The sequence below is a fragment of the Pongo pygmaeus genome, chromosome 4 (assembly GCF_028885625.2).
Source record: "Pongo pygmaeus isolate AG05252 chromosome 4, NHGRI_mPonPyg2-v2.0_pri, whole genome shotgun sequence".
Taxonomy (NCBI): domain Eukaryota; kingdom Metazoa; phylum Chordata; class Mammalia; order Primates; family Hominidae; genus Pongo; species Pongo pygmaeus.
Window position 1 is genome coordinate 6,631,380 of NC_072377.2, and position 21,102 is coordinate 6,652,481.

The 21,102-nt window shown below is 41.0% G+C and overlaps 1 protein-coding gene across 3 annotated transcripts in view; it reads right to left on the bottom strand.

Annotated features, from left to right (window-relative positions):
• Positions 1-21,102, bottom strand: part of NSUN2 (NOP2/Sun RNA methyltransferase 2) — a 34,298-nt gene that overhangs the window by 8,509 nt on the left and 4,687 nt on the right. For all 3 annotated transcript variants that reach the window (XM_054488020.2, XM_054488019.2, XM_063664648.1), the window contains 9 exons: positions 18,061-18,166; positions 15,702-15,773; positions 14,506-14,590; positions 12,577-12,769; positions 10,444-10,518; positions 9,218-9,348; positions 3,973-4,046; positions 3,197-3,327; positions 2,040-2,136 (listed from right to left, as the gene is read on the bottom strand). In XM_054488020.2, coding sequence (XP_054343995.1) covers positions 2,040-2,136; positions 3,197-3,327; positions 3,973-4,046; positions 9,218-9,348; positions 10,444-10,518; positions 12,577-12,769; positions 14,506-14,590; positions 15,702-15,773; positions 18,061-18,166 — 964 coding nt within the window. The remainder of the gene's footprint in view (positions 1-2,039; positions 2,137-3,196; positions 3,328-3,972; positions 4,047-9,217; positions 9,349-10,443; positions 10,519-12,576; positions 12,770-14,505; positions 14,591-15,701; positions 15,774-18,060; positions 18,167-21,102) is intronic.

Consider the following 21,102-nt stretch of genomic DNA (forward strand, 5'->3'; position numbering starts at 1 on the left):
ATATAAATAACAAGAAAGGAGGGTACGAACTGTTCCTGGGCACCTGGACAAACTGCCACAGCAACTGGGAGAAAGAGAGAGTGCCCCAGGCACCAAGGAAACACCTGCCAAAGAATGAACTTCTGAATTAGGGCCACGGTATAATTTAAATTTGGCTTTGGGAATGAGCAAAATGTTTTACTTAAAGATCTTTAAAAAATACATGTCCTTTTTAATAAGTCACAAAATTGATAAAAGTCGTAATTCCTCAGTCCCTATGAAGTAAGTTTAAAAATTAGGATATTTCAGCACAGGCAAGTTCATTTTATTCAGAGCCACAAAGCTACTGAGCAGAGAAGCCAGGAGCATCCCAGGGAACACATTTTATTTCCATGTTAATATAACGTAAAAAAGCAAAAAACAGAACAGATAAACCCCAAGCCTGTGAGCAGGCAGTGAGGGCACACGCCCTTCCTGTCCAACCTCAGCTTCTCCCAGAGGGGCCTTCTTGTTGAGTCCAGCTCCACGGGCACGTTCTCCCATCTCTGTTCTACCTCAACAACCTCATTCTGTGTCCTTCAAATACCAAGGTCAGTGTGAGCTTCCCTGGCCTAACTTCTAGCCGAGTGCTTACAGGCCTCAGCACCACAACAGATCACGGCATCCTGACCATGGAGACTCTACCTGCGTTCCCAGCAGGACCAACAGCAGCACAGGCCATGCTAGCACTAGATCTGTTGAACTAAATGAATAAGACACTGACATAGTAACAGAAAGAGAAGTATTCATATTATTTAAACGAGAAAATGACAATAAGTTGTTCTAAAAAGTAAGACTATACATAACGGGCTAACTGAAAAGATGTCAAAACCTTTCTACGTAAGTATTAACACGTCAGAAACATCAATGTAAGCCCCAATGCAGGCCAACCTAAAGCACACGTCTCTAAGACAGGCCCCTCTGTGACTGCACTGTGCTGTGCAGCTGGGCAGCCACGAGCCTGTGGCCACTGACCACTTAAAATGTGACAAGTGCAAAGTCTAAAACACAAGCTACTGAAACCTAGTATGAATGAATGCAAAGTATCTAATACTTTACAATATAATTTCTTATACTGATTCCATGAAAATAACATTCCATCAGAGTTAAGATACCTTGTGAGACTTTTAGCCTCAAAGTGAAACACTTTCTAACCTGACAGAAAAATGCTGGTGGCGGCAGAAGTGCAGTCGCCCCCTTTGCCTGTCTGAGGCTGTACATTCCAATGTTAATCTGCACAAACCGTGCCCCAGAAAAAGGCTGGAGCTCTTTGCGGAACTGTTTCCTTTTTGTTCCTCCAAAGCTAAGCGGTTTTTGTTCTAATTTTCAAGCATGGATCTTAAAGAAATAGAGACTTCCAGACTTTGATTCCAGGCCAGGTTCTATCATCATGGAAGGCTGATTTATGAACTAATAAATAATGCTGGCGTGATACAGGTGAGACAGCACACATTACAAAGGACTGCGTGTTAGGATGAAGGCAACACTCCTTCACCACTCTGTTTCCTGGCCCGCCTTGGAAAGGAACCAGCAGGCAGTTTAGATCCATCGCAAACAGGCCAGGCTGCATCTTTCTAGCCAGGTCTGGACAAGGCTGTCATCATTCCTCGCAGCCAAGGTGAACCCGGGCTGGCTTGGGGTCAGCAGAGCTCTGCTATCTGTAATCGATGAAATGAACCACTCACAAGGAACTAGAGCACAGAAACCTGGGGCTTCTGATTGAGAGCCACAGAGCAATCTTTCGTGTCTTTTCAATTTTTATTAAATAACTGGATTTACGGTGTGGCAGGAATACATTCCCCCAAACACTGACTTCTCCACTTACCTATCACCTATGAGAAATTTCTGCTTTTTGGAAAACTTGGTATTTAAATGAAATTCCCCCTCATTCAGGGTCAGCTCTCCTGCTGCCCACAGCAAGAAGCTCCTCTTTCCTCTGTACTTCTACTAAACTCCAGTTAGTTTTTGTCTTAAATGTACAAGATCAAATGTTATGTCATTTTGGAAAAAGAAAAACTCACCTTTGGCTGACGTTTATTCCACGGCATTGAAGATTTTTTCACCAATACTGCCACAAAAAACCCTCCAGTATTCTGATGATGGGGTAATATCCTAAGGCTAAATATATATATATATATAATTCACACCTCTGAACTAATCGAAAATGCATTCTTGTACTATTAAGACAAATACTGCAAAGATGACACAAGAGAAAAATCATGTCTTCAACCCTCACTCATAGAATGGCCATAGAATGGCCAATATGTAAACTTAATTTTTTTTTTTTTTTTGAGACAAGGTCTGGCTCTGTTGCCTAGGCTGGAGTGCAGTGGCGTGATCTCAGCTCACTGTAGACTCTACCTCCTGGGCTCAGGCAATCCTCCTGCCTCGGCCTCCCAAGGAGCTGGGACTACAGACATGCAACACTCTGCCTGGCCAGTTTTTGTATTTTTCTTTTTTTTTTTTTCTGTAGAGATGGGGTCTTGCCACGTCGCCCAGGCTGGTCTCAAACTTTTGAGCTCAAGTGATCCATCAGCCTTGGCCTCCCAAAGTGCTAGGGATTATAAGATTGGGCCACTGCACCTGGCCCACTTTGTAATCTTTAAAAAGTTCATGAAGGCTGGGCACAGTGGCTCATGCCTCAAACCCAGCACTTTGGGAGGCCAAGGTGGGCAGATAACCTGAGGTTGGGAGTTCAATACCAGCCTGGCCCACGTGGTGAAACCCCGTCTCTACTAATAAAAAGACAAAAATTAGCCAGGCATGCACCTGTAATCCCAGCTACTTGGGAGGCTGAGGCACGAGAATTGCTTGAACCCAGGAGGCAGACGTTGCAGTGAGCCGAGATCGAGCTATTGCACTCCAGCCCAGGTGACACAGTGAGACTCTCTCAAAAAAAAAAAAAAAAAAAAAAAAAAAAGTTCATGAAGTACCCTAAGCATTACCATTTAGATTCTAGCCAATTTCACTATTAATAAATGCTCAATGCCAGCAACTAACAGGCACAAGAGTCATACTGGCTGGGAAGTTCACACACATGGGGCTGACCCTGGCATAACCCAAGCCTCACAGCAATGTCACCTGCTGCCTCCAACTCACCCCAACAAGACTCACCAGCTCACCAGGGACGGGGCTTAACCTTCCCCCCTCCCCACACCTGGAGGCCCCACCAGCTCACCATCGCTCCAGGTGCATGGCCTGCAGCTTTTCTGGGTCCTTCAGAGGGAACATGGTGGGTCGGATCTGGGTGTGTCTGCTGTGAGGAACAGCATCCCAGTCTGTAAACCACTGCCCATCTTTCGTCATTACCTGCAGAACCACAGGGTACATTCCAGATTACTAGCACTATCCAATAACAACAGAAATCACAGGGCGGGAGTATCCATTCTCTCAAAGGTGACAAATGGTGATTCTCATTCACTCCAAAGATAGGAAGATTATTTGCCAAGACAAAACAAAACAATCTTTACAGAAAATCCCCAAATTATTAATACATAAATTCTGCTAAAAACAAAGATGAAATACATTTATTCTAAAAACCAGGACAAGCATTATAAAATAACATTTTCCATCTAGTTTTTTTCTTTTTAAACAAGCCTCAGGCTGTTTCTGGCCTAAAATTGTAATGAATTACTTCATATTGGAAACAAGGCTTGAATCCCAGCCCAATTAAAAGAAAAAAAAAAAAAAAAAAAGCAAAGCTACCCTTACAGGGATAAGGGTAAAAGAGTTTATTTCTGTACGTGGAGAAAAAAAAACTTTTCCACTGCCAGGAATAAACATGCCACTTGTCATGAAATGTGTCATGAAATAACACTCCAAAACTGATTCTACTTGGCATAACCAGATGTAGTATTTTTTCAAGTTACCCACACGTGAATGCTTTGAAACTTGACTCTACTTCAGTGATGCTGCACCTACTCTTTAGAATGAAACTTCTCGAGGAAAGGTTACCTTCCACTGTGTGATTCCAGGCATCCACTTCAGCCCTGGCAGTTCATTAGACACATCAGCAAGCTCCAAAGCACCTGTGCAGCAAAAGCATGGACGTCTTTTGTTTTTCAAAAAAGTATAACACACTATGCTCAGTGAAAAAAACCAGACACAGATCACATATTATATGATTCCATGTACAGAAAATGTCCAGGGAAGGCAAACCCATCGACAGAAAGTGGATGAGTGGCTGACGGGGCTCAGCTGGAATGGGGAGCAAGTGCTGTTGGGCAGGAAGGGTCTGCTAGGGTGATGGGAATGGCCTAAAGCTGGACTGTGGTAAGGGGCTGCCAACTGGGTGAACTTACTAAAAATCACTGAACTGTGCACTTAAAATGAGCAAACGTTAACAATATATAAATGACAGCTCAATAAAGTTGTTCCAATGACAGGGCATTGAGGAGTCCTGCCACGGACGTGAGACTAACTCCGCAAGAAGACAACCAGGAGGCTGGGCTGCAGGATGCCTGCTCCACCTCCCCATTCCAATGCACAGCAGGGCGATGCTGCAGGTCTTCACGCAGGCATGTCTAACAAACATCCCAGAACAATGCTGAAAATGAACTGTGGGAATTTTTAAACCTCAAGTTTGTGGTCCCAGGAAGTTTCCTAAAATTGCCCATCGGGACACAGTCAGCCCAAGTTTAAAAACAATGCGATAAGAGCTGTGAAAACACACTGGCCTTAAGTGTCCATACCAGTGACACAATAAGAAGCTATAAGGTGAGGCCATTACAGGAAACCGGTGAGACCAGCCACTAGCACAGATAGTGATGTGACAGCCTCTCAGCAGAGGAAAATTCAACAAATCTCCCAGAAAACATGAAAATGGGACAATTACAAAAACAAAGGAAAAGAATCCCCAAGGTGGAGGAATGGCAGTAAGAAACCTTTGAAGCAAGCATCGTACTGACTTCTGCCATCATTTCTGAATCCTCTTCCTTTTAAAAGCTAACACTAAATGACAGTGCAGGCAAACATGACGGGCTTCTCCATCAAACACTGTCCAGGGGCCTCACAGATGAGCAGGGCAGGCATCAGGTGTTACCTCCACACCCCAGCACCTGGACTGGAAGCTGCCAATGCTACCCCATGTTGCCCTTTCTCCAGTAAAGTTGTTGAGCACTTTCAGGTGGGGAACGCACACCCCTTCCAGTCAAAATCACCAGCAACCACCCACTCTAAGGCTCAGCCAAGGTCTGCTCCTTCCTGGATAGAGCCATATCCATGCACACCGCCTCTGACAGAGGAAAGGGAGGAAGCATCTACAATATGGTCTGAAGCCACCCACATGCAAAAAGTTGGCTATGACATCATACTGTACACAGGTCCATGCTGGAAACCCACCTGTCCAGTAAGAAAATGACTAAAGAATAGGAGACTCACCGAACGAATTAATTCATTTTTGACACTTGCTAATGGGAAAAACTACTATGACATATTGGAATGTCAGAGGTGAAAAAGCAGGGTATTTAAGATAGGCACAACACAATCAAAACTATTCAACACAGTGAAGACTAGAGGAAAAGTTGCAAAAAGCAATGCAGTTACTTGAAGGAAAAGAATCCATGTACTTTTTTTCTAAATATGAATGCCCTTATACATAAAACCCACTGACTAAATGGTGCTGGCTGTTCTTTGAAATCTCCTATGTGGAGGCAGAAGCCAGCCCCTGACCAAGAACGCCCTCCACCCTCAAGGTATCTCCCCTGGCATCTCAGAAAGCTAAAATGATTCCAAAATTTGAATAAAGAACCTGAGCACACTTTCTCCTTTCTTGCCGTGCAGTAAAGCTTGCCCTTAGAATGAAGTTCAACTGTATGCCACGGTCTAACACCTTCTGTGACCCGTGACAATGAGGAGATCAGCCTCATTTTAAAGGTAAATATTTGAAAGCATATCATCTGCTCTACTGGTAATAAAGGTGCGATTCTGGCCTTGGTCTGCCTTGCTCCATTACCTTATTTGTCAATTGGCTCAGAACCTGGACAGGGAAAGAGGGCGTTATTTACTGGGCTTTCAAAAGAAAGCCTGCTAGGCCGGGCATGGTGGCTCACACCTGTAATCCCAGCACTTTGGGAGGCCGAGGTGGGCAGACTGCCTGAGGTCAGGAGTTTGAGACCAGCCTGGCCAACATGGTGAAACTCCGTCTCTACTAAAAATACAAAAATTGGCTGGGCGTGGTGGCACATGCCTGTAGTCCCAGCTACTTGGGAGGCTGAGGCAGAAGAATCACTTAACCCGGGAGATGGAGGTTGCAGTGAGCCAAGATGGCGCCACTGCACTCCAGCCTGGGGAACAGAGCAAGACTGTCTCAAAAAAAAAAAAAAAAAAAAAAAAAAAAAAAAAAAGCCTCCCACCTCACAAACACACATATAGACAGACATAAAGCCAGCTAGAGCCACAAATTTGGTGAAGTCTGAAAAGATTTGCAAGCGTTCACTCAGAAAACCAGCAGTAACATTCTAAATACAAGAAAAAGAACCAGCCAGCCAGTCTGAAAATCAGAAAGACCAATGAAAATCCACAATCAAGAAAGGTTTCAGACCGGATAAAGACGAACCCATCAGTACCCTAGGACAATCCCACATCTGCTCGTCCCTCCTCACAATCCTGATCACCAGCATTCCCGTTTTCTTTTTCACCCTGCAGCTCTTCCTCACTCCCCCATGCCTGGGTCACGCTTGCTCATTCTTAACTTTCAAACACGGTGCACTGTGTGTGAGGTTCTGTCCACTCTTCCCCTAGAGATCAGTGGGTTTTCAGGGGAATGATGTTTCCCCACTGCTGCTGTAAAGAGAGACCCATGGGAATGAGAACTAGAACTTGGATTCAACCTGCTTTCGGATGACAATCCCTCACGAAGCCACTCCTTCAAACGTTGGCACGTTCAGGAAATGGGTGAGGGTGGCAGAAAGCATCCAGAGCTCCAGGCAAGTAACCCGGTCTGACAGCACAGCCAGCCCACAGAGCACACAGCATGTTCTCTGAGCAGGGACAATTTTGTGGTAATGAGACAGGCAAACGGCAAGTATCTCCAATGTGAGGAAAGAAAGCCCGGTGGACTCAGGTCAGAAGTCCTGCCTGCAAAGGATGACTCCAGCCACGAGTGAGGACAGGCTTGTGCGGACAAGAGCATCTCTCACCTGAGAACTCAGGAGACCTGGCTTTTGGTCCCAGCCACAAGCTTACAATAGAAAAAGGAGCAAAATTAACCACCTAGAGTACTTAACTAGGCAACACAGACTTAGGAGAGTAGCAAATGCTTAAAGAATCTACAAACATTTTAAGCTAAGCAGCACAAGATGGGGCTGTTACCACTCACGCCAAGTTAAGAAAGCTGCTCACCAAGAAACCGGGGGAAGCTGTCTTTACAAAAGACAAAGAACACCAGCCAAGAATGCAGTGAGCGCGCCCAGGAACTGGGGCTCACCCTCAAGTCTGAGTCGTAAATGGCAACTAGGCATGCAAATTAATAAATGCAGTCCCTTTTCTTTCTCAGGGATCTGAAAGCAGACTGTGGCAAGGGAAACAGGAGGTGTTTGTGCTGCGCAAGCTGCCTGGAATCATGGTTTCCTAAATTCCTAGCTAATGAACACAAAAATCTGAGCAGGATTCAACAGTCCTAACAACTGACCCCAAATCACACTTGAAGGTGTAATTTCACTACAACTAAACAATTATGTCCCCCATACTCCCCCTCACACACCTTTTGGAATAAAGTATCACCAACACCATGGCAATTATGACCATGCAAGAAAACATCATCCAGAAATGACATCTTTACAGAGGTCTACATAAGCACAGGAAAATCAACACAACATTACATTCCAGCTTCAAGGACTGTGAAGGCATCAACAACCGCAGGGCTGAGGGTACAACCCAGACCAGCCAGTCGCCAAGGGGAGCCTCACTGGAAGGACAGCAGTGGGTGGGCACTGCCCAGGAAATGCCTCTCTCACTGGCTACGCACCAACTGACTTCACACACGTGGGTGCAGGAAACATGTTAAGTTTGAAATTTCTCATTATTGGCTCTAAGGAAAATATGATGGGAAAAGTTAACATTTTGGCAAAACATAAAAGGAGAAATATTTTATATCAATACACTGTAGAAATACATTGCTGTTTCAGAATATTCTGTACTATCTGTCAGTTCCTCAGTATAAAACTGCATGAGGTGACCTCACACCCATTAGGATGGCTACTAACAACAATGAGCTCCAGATAATAAGTGTCCCTGAATGTGTAGAGAAATTGGAACCCTTGTGCACTGGGGGTAGAAATATAAAATGACACAGCCACTGTGAAAAAGAGCATGGTGGGGTCCCCCCAAAATTAAACACAGAATTACTATATGATCGTATGATCCAGCCATTCGACTTCTGAGTGTATATCCAAAGAATCGTAACCAGGGTCTTGGAGAGGTATTTGTAGACCATGCTCACAGCAGCATTGCTCACAACAGCCAAAAAGTGGAAGAAACCCAGATGTCCACCAACAGATGGATGGGTAAACAAAATGCGGTTTATATGAACAACAGAATAGTGTTCAGCCTTAATAAGAAATGCAATTTTGACACAGACAACAACACAAGTGAGCCTCGAGGACACTGCAGTAAGTTAAATAAGCCAGACACAAAAAGACAAATACAGTATGATTCCACTTCTGTGAGATCTAGAGTAGTCAAATTCATATAAACAAAAAATAGAATGGTGGTGTGAGGCGCAGGGAAGAGAGAGAGATGGGAGCTACTGTTTAAAGGAGTTCAGAGTTTCAGTTTTGCAAGGTGAAGATTTCTGGAGATGGATGGTGGTGGTGATTAACATGGGAATATACCTAACGGGACTGAACTGCAGGCTCAAAAATGATTAAGATGGTAAGCCTCATGTTATGTGTATTGTACCACAATTAAAAATTTTAAAAAACAGTGATAAGGATCTGACAATCTTTCAAACTTAGAAAAAAAATAGCCAAAGCTCCTTTTGTTTCCAAACCTCCAAATACCAATCAATTCACAAAACACAGCAAATCCACATATCCACATGTTTTTAACTAGGACATCTCCTTAACCCATAACCCTAAGTTATAGGCTCATCATATAAACAAATTCCCAGGAAGAGGTCTACATGAATACAAAACACAAAGAAAAACAGTGTTTCTGAAAAGCATATGCTGTTCATAAAAGATCCATCAAGCGTGCTTACCTTCACTCTTTTCCAGTAAAGATGCTATGACTGCTTCATCCTCAATAGGGTTTAGTGAACACGTGGAATACACCATCCTTCCACCTTCAGCCAGCTGCTCAGCCCCGCGTGTTGCAATCCGCAGCTGTAAGCTAAGGGGAGATATCAGACGACTGTGAGGCCAAACGTATCCATGAAGCGCACATATCAGAAGCACCTACTTATGTCACATATTCATTACAAGTTTTTATAACACAATTATACTTAAAAAAAAAACCTTCTAGGAATCTAAGTGAAGTTAGAGTAAACTTATATAAAGTGTTTCATGTTAATAAAAAAAAGTATTATATAAATATTCTTACTGCTCTGTTAACCTTTCCCAATATGTCAACTAGCAGAGCATAAAGTTCAGTAACAACAGAATTCAACATATCAGATGAAATTTCTCTATTTAAAAAACCTCCATACTTCCTAAATATGTGGTTTTTCTATGAAAAATTGGTATCATACATTCCAGTCCTAACTTTTGTCTCTGTGTCACAAAACAGTAGACAGTATTTTATGGAGACGAGGCCTCCTGCTATAGTTGGTTGTGGTGGATGCTAATTAGTATTCTTTGGCTCAGGCACAGTACACAGTCCTGCATGCAAGACTATGGCATTTGTCATGTCAAATGAAAAAAAGAATACACAGCTCTGCAGACAGCATAATCAAAAGTATTTGGAAAAAGTACTTAAAAAATCCCTATAAACAGAAAAACAATACAATACACCAAACATCAACAGACGTGATCATCATGTTGTGAGATTTGTCTTTAAGAATTTTTCAATTGTTCTTTAATGAATAGTTCCCCATCATAAAAAGCCAACCGAAAAATATTTCTAAGAGATCAAAATGTCTCTTAGCAAAACAATGATACAAAAGAACAAAAACAGAGAGAAAAGATTAGTAATGCATACATCAAGAGGTAAACGGTCATTTCATGAAAAAATACATATTTGAAGTGTTGCAAGAAATTTTTATAGAAGGCATTTTTAATAAATGTGTTATCTGAAATGTATACAATTTGCAGTTATTGCTCTTGAAAAGTTTTCAAATAACTTCTGATAAAACTGTTGAAGTTGGCCACTGACCATCCTCTGATGCTTACAGCTCTCTAATTAAAGATCGGATGCTCAGTTGCATAACAATAAATCTCTGCTAATCTACTTGTCACACAGTGTTAGCAGTGATGAAGTTTTACTTACCCATGTAGCTGCAAGCTATTTAAGGTGGTCCACTTTTTCCAAACATCAATGTTTTTTCTCATAGTGCCGTCTCCACTGGAAAAAAAGATATTTATGAGTGTAAAGCTCCCTACAGGTGGATGACCGCACTTTAACAGATATGTCACATGCAAGCTAAGTTACAAAACAAGTGTTACAAATATCAGTTAGGAAACAATCTCCATTTTCACCAACTACAATCAACTTTCGGTTTTCGTTTTAGGGATTTTCTAACGTATTATACTTTTAAATTATACTTCAATTTTCAAGCAGAAAATGATGGATTTGAACAGGAAATCCATTCACTATCTAAGGAGATATTAATGTGCTTCCATTTGGAAAAAACACTAGTAAGACTAATTTGCAGACCTAGGACACAGAACCTAAAATACTGCTGAAAATCTCATGTTAATCAACAATGACACTTTAATCAGAATTACGTGAATAATGACTAATAAGAAATTTTCCACAGTTAAGCTAATATATTAGCTAAATTTTTCCTACAATCACAGTTAAACATTTCTTTCTACTTTTATTTAATGAAAGTCATTTTCATGTTTTTCAGAACCTAAAATACTATTGAAAAACTCAGTTAATCAACAATGGCATTTTAATCAGAATTACATGAATAATGACTAATAAATTTTCCACAGTAATTTCAATTAAGCTAACATAGTAGCTAAATTTTTCTTACAATCACGGGTTAAATTTCTGACTTTCTACTTTTATTTAATGGAAGTTATTTTCATGTTTTTGCTAATGGAAGCTCTTTCCATGTATATTTTATAATAAAGACTGGATTTGTTACTTTCTGTGTCTAATTTTATCTACCCTGTTTTCCCAGAAGGTAACGCCTGTTTTTGTTGGCTTTCTCTGTAAATGCTGATTTTCCTTGGTGGTCTAGCCGCGTGTACAGGAGGGACCAGGTCTGCAGGATGGAAGTATCCCATGAGGTGTAATCCCCACTTTGCAATGGCATTCCTGGCTGTACACTAGTTGCTTGCATGGTAGAAATCTCACCACAATTTCAGAAATTTCCCCAGCTTGCAACCTCTTGCTCGTAAGGTCACTGTGTTCTCAGATCTCAGAATATGATACAAGGAACGAGTTATCTCTCTGATCAAAAAACAGGGGTGGGAAAACATGAGACCCCAAGGAATACTGAAAAACTGCAACCTAGAGGAAAAAAAAACTTCAGTTCATGACCTATTTTAAATTTGACTTGAAAGAGGGCTTTTTCCAGATTATTTTAACACTCAGCTATATTCAGAGCCACCAGCTGCAAGTTTCATACTGAGTTCTGCCATGAGCAGTAACTCTGCCACTTACTGAAACAAAATGGCATTCTTCCATAATGTGGTATCATATCTAAAGCTTGCATTCTGTGCTAACAAGTTTTGTGGCAGCTTTTGAATTCTGGTCTTGACAAACTTATGTCATTCAGAAGTCATTATCACCTGGGATCATCATCCTTGTGCCTCCTATGGGAACGGAACAGATGATGTCTTTAGTTTTGTTTCCTTCCTTTTAAAAAAACTTGTTACTCAGTTATACCATGACTATTATTTTCTATCTAAACTCTAAATATCTAAAATGTTGACGTATTATCTCAAGAAAGGTATAAAAACACAAGTAAAACGAATTTCTTAAGGGCTTGAACTCCGAAATTTCTTTCATTCAACTAAATAACATAAAATCCAATGTGATTACCTATTATTTTACGACAAAGTTTTTTATATACTGTACTCACTGGAAGAACTAATACAAAATAGTTGGGGTGCACAAATTGTTCCAAGCAATAACATCCTAAAACACACCACAATGAGAGTCTACGATTCTATTTTCCTCTTACGTATTTTCTGTTTTGTATTTTTTTCTCTTTATCTTTCTGCAGGCTATCACAACCACCCCTTCCTGTTCTTTATCCAACATCTGCTGTGCTGCTTCTCATTAAGACTCCACGTGTCCATCTTTTGGTTTAGGCTCACGCTATCTTTCTCCGCACCTCAAGACTTATGTACAATTGTGTCATATTCATGCACAACTTCCATTTTAGTCTCTATTTGACTTGATTTCTTTAGTGGATTTGGGCTTTCTGGCCAATAAGATAAATACCTGCAAGGGACATCACATAAAATTCGATCATAGAAGAGGATCTCTTTCCTGCCGTCCACATCTATCTGGAGCCTGGGTATGCTGGAGGCATCATGGTTGACCACCATGATGCAGGGGCTGCTCAGCCTCTTGGCTTGATGGACGAGCAGGTAGCAGCGCTTGTTGTCCACATCATTCGCAATAACAAATCCCTCTGAAGGCACAGAATTGCAGCGTCAGGTGAAATGGAGCCTAAGTGGAGTCACATCCTGAAATATGCGACCTCCAAAGGTCAGCCAGTGAGAAGCAGCAATCCACCAAACTTAAGACCCACAGTCAAGCTTTTCTAGAATTACGTTAAGTGGTTCAAAAAAAAGGAACCAGGTGGCTCTGGATGGATTTTATGGACACTCGAATTTTGAAAGCCTCAGAAGTCATCTATTCAACAATTATTCACTTTGTGCCAATTACCACGCCAAAAATGTCTATTATTAGTAAAGATTAACTACAATTAAAAAGGTGAGGAGAAAGGTACAGAAACAACAAAATCACCTTACAAATGTTTCAAAATCCTGAACACAAGCCGGGACCCTGCTCTGACTGTGAGTCAGGCTTCTAGGGTGGGGACCCAAGCACCTGAATGCAGAAGCTCTTCCGGGGAGGCTCTGCGGGCTGGGAATTCTACTGGGTGTGCCTCTGCTCACTTCTGGTTCTTCTCACACCCCCAGCAAAAAGGCAAATATACTGACAACATTTATGATCAAAGCCACTCTTCAAAACAGTATGAAAAAATGCAAAACATCCACAATACAAAGAGGAGAACCTGCTGCTGCTGGGACACCAAGGCTCTTTACTGCCAATGTGGAGAAAATAACTAAAAACAGGGAAAAGTGAAGCAGGCTTTTTAGCCAAGGCATTATCTTTAAACAATGTAAAAAAGAGGACTTAAAAAACAGACCTAACAAACATGCCTATTAAAACAGAACTAGAGAAGTCTGCCTGAACAAAGGTAGGACGAGATGAAAAGCTGACTCTAAAACATCACGAGAGGTATTTGTTTCCACTTAAGAGAAAGGGGCATGGTGTCACTATAACAGCTGCCATTTCCTGAGCACCTCGCAAGCTACATACTGATGCGTCCCATTTGATATGGGATGTCTAACACTGTAAGTAACTTGCCGATTAGGATTTGAACCCAGGGAGTCTGACAGCAGCTTTTAACTACACACTATTACCCTTCATGTAAGGCAGTAAGTAAGAATAATAATAATAATAATAATAATAATAATAATAGTAATAATAATGAACAAAGGTGGGGGAAAGGGGAAATTGTTACTAAAAATTCAAACAGTGAATTCTATCTTCTGTAAGTAGGCTTGATAAAGAAACACCATCTGCGGCCGGGCGTAGTGGCTCACGACTGTAATCCCAGCACTTTGGAAGGCCAAGGCGGGCGGATCATGAGGTCAGGAGATCGAGACCATCCTGGCTAACATGGTGAAACCCCGTCTCTACTAAAAATACAAAAAATTAGCAGGGCATGGTGGCGGGCACCTGTAGTCCCAGCTACTTGGGAGGCTGAGGCAGGAGAATGGCGTGAACCCGGGAGGCAGAGCTTGCAGTGAGCCAACATCACGCCACTGCACTCCAGCCTGGGTAACAGAGCGAGACTCTGTCTCAAAAAAAAAAAAAAAAAGAAACACCATTCGTTTTTATAGAAAACACACATAATTCTAAAATAAAGCTCCCCCAAGGTATGAGTGTGTTGGTTTGAGTACTACTGACGGTGGTAGGCAAGATGTCCAGTTCTACTTCCGGTAGACAGAAAACCCATCTGCTTGTCACAGGAGACTTTAGAGCCAAATTATCAGGCAAAGTTAGAGTCTTTTCCTTGTCTACAATCTGCCAAAGTGGCATTCCTACCCTTCTGAACACAAGTCCAATGCATACCTGGAAAGGGGACATTCATGTCGGCATGTAGCATTTCAATTAACTGTGTGGTCTTTGAGCCAGGTGCTGCACACATATCTAAGATCTATTAACAAAGCAAGAAACTGTTTCATGTTTTTAAAAAACCAAATATTCTACATTTAATTTAAAGCAATTCTAGTTTTTCAATTTCTAGTCCAAGATCTAAATATACTTCTTTACAGAGTCTATAACATGACATAGTTTACTTTTAGGGATTCCACACTGCCCCAAAATCACAGAATGATATAGGTACAGTCTCCAAAGAGGATGGGAGGAGAATGAAACTGGAAGCCAGTGAGACTAAATATAGAGATGAACGAGTAAGAATCATGAGAACATAATGCTAAGGAACGAGCTACCTAGGCTCAAATCTCAGCTCAGCCACTTATCAGCTCCATAACCTCAGGTCAATTACTTCTCCTTGCTTCCTTTTCTTCATCTGGAAAAATGGAGATGGTGACAGTATCCGCCCTTAGAGGGCTGTGTGAATGATAAAGCCAACTAATTCACCTAAAAAACACAGAGCAAGGCCAGGCGCAGTGGCTCACGCCTGTAATCCCAGCACTTTGGAAGGCCAAGGCAGGCGGATCGCCTGAGGTCGGGAGTTCGAGACCAGCCTGACCAACATGGAGAAACCCCGTCTCTACCAAAAATACAAAATTAGCCGGGTGTGGTGGTGCGCACCTGTTATCCCGGCTACTCGGGAGACTGAGGCAGGAGAATTGCCTGAACTCGGGAGGCAGAGGTTGCAGTGAGCCAAGATCGCGCCACTGCCCTCCAGCCTGGACAACGAGAGTGAAACTCCGTCTCAAAAAAAAAAGGAAAGAAAAGAAAAAAGAGCACAGAGCAATGCTTGCCATACAATGAGCTCTCAATACATGTTCAATATCATTTTCAACCTTATTTAGCCAATCACCATCACTGAAGACAATCCATACAGTAAACAAATCAGTAAAACTAAAGGGGAGAAAATAGTTTTCTAAACCATAAAAATTAAGTAGGACAAAAATAAAAAAAAAAAAGAAACTAAGATATGTATGTATCACTCTCTATCTAAAGTGAAAAGAAGAAAAAAAGTACTAATTATATTAAGAAAAAATGGTTTCATCAAAACAAACAGGCACGACACTGGTAACAAGCTGCCCACCCACACGTTTCTAGCTGCTCTATGCTACCTTATGATGAGGCCGGACGTTGAGGAGCAGTGGTGGGATCATGCTAACAGCTTCTTGACGACTGATATTTCCCTTGAGGAAAAAAAAATCAGCAACAATTACAAAAAAAAAAAAAAAAAAAAAGCAGAGAATTTCAATCTTTGGCATTGTTTCAAAGGCAACAGGAAAACAGCACATAATCTTACACAGAACAAGAGAACTCGTACTATTACACAGAACACTAAATGAGATGGATCTGTACACTAGCAGACAAATGGTTGCTATACCATTCAAATATTAGAAATTCAGGTATAATACCAACTTTCATGAAAGAAAAGGAACTTGAAGCTTACAGAGCCCCAACTCCCCGTCGCAGTAGAGCACAGAAGCTAGAGGGGCAGCTCTCAAAGACAGAAATGCTATTAAATATTTAAACAAATACCTTCAACAGACAGCATCAACTTAGGACAGAAAGTGACTGTCAGATGGTTTTTCCTTCTTGCCTAAAATTCTATTTCTTAGTCCTCCACTATTTTCAGACATAGCCCACGTCCACTTTCTATTTCTCAAAACTAGCTTTCAAAGAGATGAATACATCAACCACTGGTTCCATCTTTCCATCTTTAGACCATCAATATCTAAAATCCCTCACCACACTCCCTGCCCTCTGTCTTCTCTAGTGGGCCAGGACATCTGTTACAAGGCAGAACTATTCAGGTGCAGACAAAATCCTCCTGCCTTGGCCCAGCACTAGCCTCAACCACACCTCTATTTTAACCGCCTTGAAGCTGAGGCTTCTGCTCCAACACAACCCTACAAAAGCTGGGACTTCTGGAAATGAACAGCCACCCAGGCATCCATCATTCACCTTAAACTCAGGCACGTGACTGTCAAGAGCCTTAAATACAGGCTTTTACACTGATGGCTGCTAATTTTCACCTCATGGGTTTCTGGCCAGCATGAGTCTGTGGTGATTCACTCACTAGGCACACTGATTCCAAGCTTTTGACTTATACATGTGATCCTAATATGCCTGCCTTCTGTATCCATCCAAGGTTTTGATTAAAGCATTAAGTAAGATGGGGACATCCCGGCAGACAGTCACCAGATTCATGATCACCCTGTGTAGATGTTTTGTGGCCAGCTTTCCATAACCCAGAGGTTATTGCCATTCATCTCAAGAGCTCTCATCACGCTGACTCCTAATCAAAAACCTATACTAGTTCCCTACAACATTTGCTACCCACCCTAAACTCCCATCTCCTCCATCTTCCAAACATGCCAAAACCTGGCTCTTCCAACCTATCCATGTGTATCACACCCCACAAACCCCATGCTTTCTTCCAAGTGCAAACCTTAGCTGTTCTCTAGCAGCTTACTGATCTTTATTTGGCCTTCCATCTAGATTAAAAGTTGAGCAAGAGAATCCTTTCCTGCACTGGTCTCAAGTACGAAATTGGGTATGTGGCAGCACTTAGTTCCTGGTTCTTGTTACTATTCAGGAAGGAAAAGCCAGGCAGACACAAGCCTAGTTCAGTCGGTTACTTAGATGACAGAAGGCCAAAGTGAAAAAGAACCATAATCTGGTGACACACAGATTTACTAGAAAGTACTAGTTTAGAAAATAGGAAGGACGAAACCTCTGATTTTAAATGTGAGACTAAGAATTCCAAAAAAAAAAAAAAACAAATACCCAAACTTTATGGGCATTCATTGAATTATTTAGTACATAAGCAAATAGCTATTTTGCTGGGGATGGTCTGATGCTAAAGGTAAAAAGCTCAGCACCTGAACTGCACTCAAGGAATGTGGGTGGCAACAGAGAATGTGAAGACAGATGCCGTCCTGTGAGGACCAAAGCTGTGCTTAGGGGTTTTGTGGTTCTTAGGTGTTTTGTGGTTACCAAGAGCAATGTGTGGTAAGAAAAAAAAATACAGGAAAAAGTAAAATCAAAAGCTTCATTTTTAGTAAAATAAATCGATTTTAAAAAACAAAACCAAAAACCTATTCGCCACCAAGATGGCCTTAAAAACATATTACTTTTTATGTACAACAGGCATCTGAAATGTGTACCTAAGAAGGAAATGAGAGTGCAGTGCTCACCCCAACCCTATAGCCATCCAAATACACGAGCAAGAGGAAACAAGAAATTAACTAGCTGGCATTGATATCCTTACTAAATGTCATGACTAGATAAACCAAACAAGGCAACGGATATACAAATAATCAAAATCACAGGTGGTGCACACACTGCGCTTATCTTTACTGTGTGTGATGTCCACCTATTGCTTCTAGTGACAAGAACCTAAAAACAGAACTACACTACATCTATGCATTTACAGCTTTAAGGAAACTAGCAAATCTAAAGAAATCAACTTACAGATTCAGTTTCACTAACTAGAAACTGATGAAACTTTTCCAACTGTGGTGATTTTCTCAAGATTTTTCGACTTAAATTTGTGTGCCAGGCAAGTTCTTCAGGATACCTGACCAAAAAGAAAGCAAAACATTTATGGATTATAAATACTAAAGTCCTCTGTTGACAACTTTGTGCTTCTATCAATCAGTCATATGCCAAATGAGACTTCGAATGTTGTTCTCCCTGTTCCTATTCACAATCCTCTACGGACAGTCAGCAACACTCAGAGATGTCACTGTAGACTTAGGGAACATGGCTCTAGCTACACCGTGGCCCAATCAGAAACAGAAGAGCCATGGGGGGGTTATAAGATTATGCAAATTACTGTAAAATTATAATGATGAAACGTTCGAGATCAGATGAAAAAGTGGACACTCCTCGGCTCTTCACCATTATAAGGTAACAATGGTAAGGTCATCAGCAAAAAAAGATACAAGATGACTTACTTAATTTGCAGATCGCACAGAATCAAAATAATGCAGTGTCAGAGTGTCCCACAAATACCTGATTAGTTTTTTTAAAAATATATTTTTCATTATTTCTAACACCAGTTCAATAATGCACTAAAATATTTTACATACCAAAAAAATCCTACCTTGGAAACCACTAATGCATTAATTTGAGCTCCTAGGCTGTTACCTATATATAACTAAGAATAAAGCATTTCCTGCCATCATTTCTGTGAATATATTTGAACTTTCTATAAATGATGACATCAATGTTATTTTTTTTTTTTAATTAGGGGAGAAATGGGTGATACTAACAACACTGCCTTTTTTTTTTTTTTTTGAGACAGTCTCACTGTCACCTAGGCTGGATTGTAGTGGTGTAATATCAGCTCACTGCAACTTCTGCCTCCCGGATTCAAGCAATTCTCATGCCTCAGTCAGTCACCTGAGTAGCTGGGATTACAGACGTCTATTTTCAGTAGAGATGGGGTTTCGCCGTTTTGGCCAGGCTGGTCTCGAACTCCCGGCCTCGAGTGATCTGCCCGCATCAGTCTCCCAAAGTGTTGGGATTACAGGCATGAGCCACTGTACCCAACCCAGGATGTGCTTTTAAACTTGGCCTGCACCTATATAGGCATCTGCACCATACAAATGAGCACACTGATGTCACACGGCACCATGCTCAATCCAATGCCAAACCAAGTGTAACATGTCACGTGGCCATAAATCTTACTGTAGTTTCAGCAATTCTCACTAAACCTGAGATGCAGTAATACACTCAATTTAACAATGCAGGCTCACAATGGTTCCATGTGTCAAATTGTAGCTAGAGTGAAAACCATGAAAATAAAACTGGAATGTTTGGAAAACACAAACATATTTGACTGCTTTTAAACTCTGATTTTTGATGGAAACAAACTCGGGACTTAAAAGCCTGACACTGCTCAAGTCATAATATTACAAGATATATCTGAAAAGCATTTCTACCAAATAATGAAGATGAAACTGGCTGAATCTGTCCATGGCCACCCTCCAAAGGTCCCCAGTGCTTTGATTCTATCTCATACGGCCCAGTTCCCTCCTCGACATTTAATGTGTTCAAAAATATAAAGCCAAAATAAAATCATATTCATAAGGCAATTTAAAAAAGAATTGTTTTAAATATCTTTTGGACTCATTAGAGGAGAAATAGTAGGTTACATGCAAATTTGGCATTTGCTATAGTATTGGGCAAATATCTGCTGTGCCACTGTAACCTCTACTTGCAAACAGCCAAATGCCAGCTCACATAGTATCTGGTCTTCCTGAACTTGTCTGTCTCAAAGCTAGTACGATCATGTAAGTTACTACCTTACCAAATCACTAAAACATCAATATGAACACCACATGCCATTTAGACTTATTGTAAAGAGCTGAATTTTCATTTTCAAATATAGATAAGCAGTCTAGATATACTTTGAACAAATACAGTCTTATATGTCTTATTCGTCAAATTTCTGATAGTCAAAATGTAAACGTACTATTACAAGATGAAAATTCTACAGTATTTATAATTGTGAAGGCTGTTGATCTCATGTAAAGAAACATTTAGGAATTCTGAAATATTTGAATACAAACAGAAACTAACAGATAAATGCTTATTTCCTCTGGGTACTGAGAACAGCCTGGGCAACAAAGCAAGGCCCTGTTTCTACAAGAAATGTTTTTAAATTATGTTTCTTATATAGCTTTAGGAATAGCATCATCTTTTTATGAACCAAAAAATGTTTATTGAATCTTTGTAGATTTTAACATCAAACAAAATGAGAGGTATATTTAATTTTTAGTTACTTAATTCCAATTTAGCTTGTGTCTTTTAAGAAAAAATCCTATTTGGGCTTTTTAGAGGATAAGTTAAAAGGACTACTGTCATCTTGGCATATCAAAAATTCTCAAGTGGTAAGAACTCTGTAAATATATACAACATCTATGACAAACCATCCTCAATCTAGACACTAAAAAGCAGGTAAATACGCGAGGTGCAGTGGCTCATGCCTGTAACACCAGCACTTTGGGAGACCAAGGTAGGCGGATCACTTGAGGTCAGGAGTTCAAGATTAGCCTGTCCAACATGGCAAAACCCCATCTATACAAAAAATACAAAAAATAGCTGGGTATGGTGATGGGGGCATGTAATCCCAGCTATCTGGGACGCTGAGGTGGATCACCTTAGCCCAGGAGGTGGAGGTTGCAGTGAGCTGAGATCATGCCACTGCACTCCAACCTGGGCAACAGAGACCTTGTCTCAAAAAAAATAAGTAAACAGTACATAAATAGAATGACAATAAGGCGCACTCTGAACAACTGGTTGTCAAAACAATGCTTTTATAAGAATGTTTTAGGATAATTTCTCATTGTTCTGAGTCTATGGAAAGTAAGAAAAAAATGAAATTGGCCCAAGCTATGGTCCTATACATAACTTTCCTTCTAGAAAATGTAGTTCCAAAAAACGTTTTCCTAAATTATATTTCACTATGTACCAGAGGATTGGGAAAAATATTACATGATCTATTTC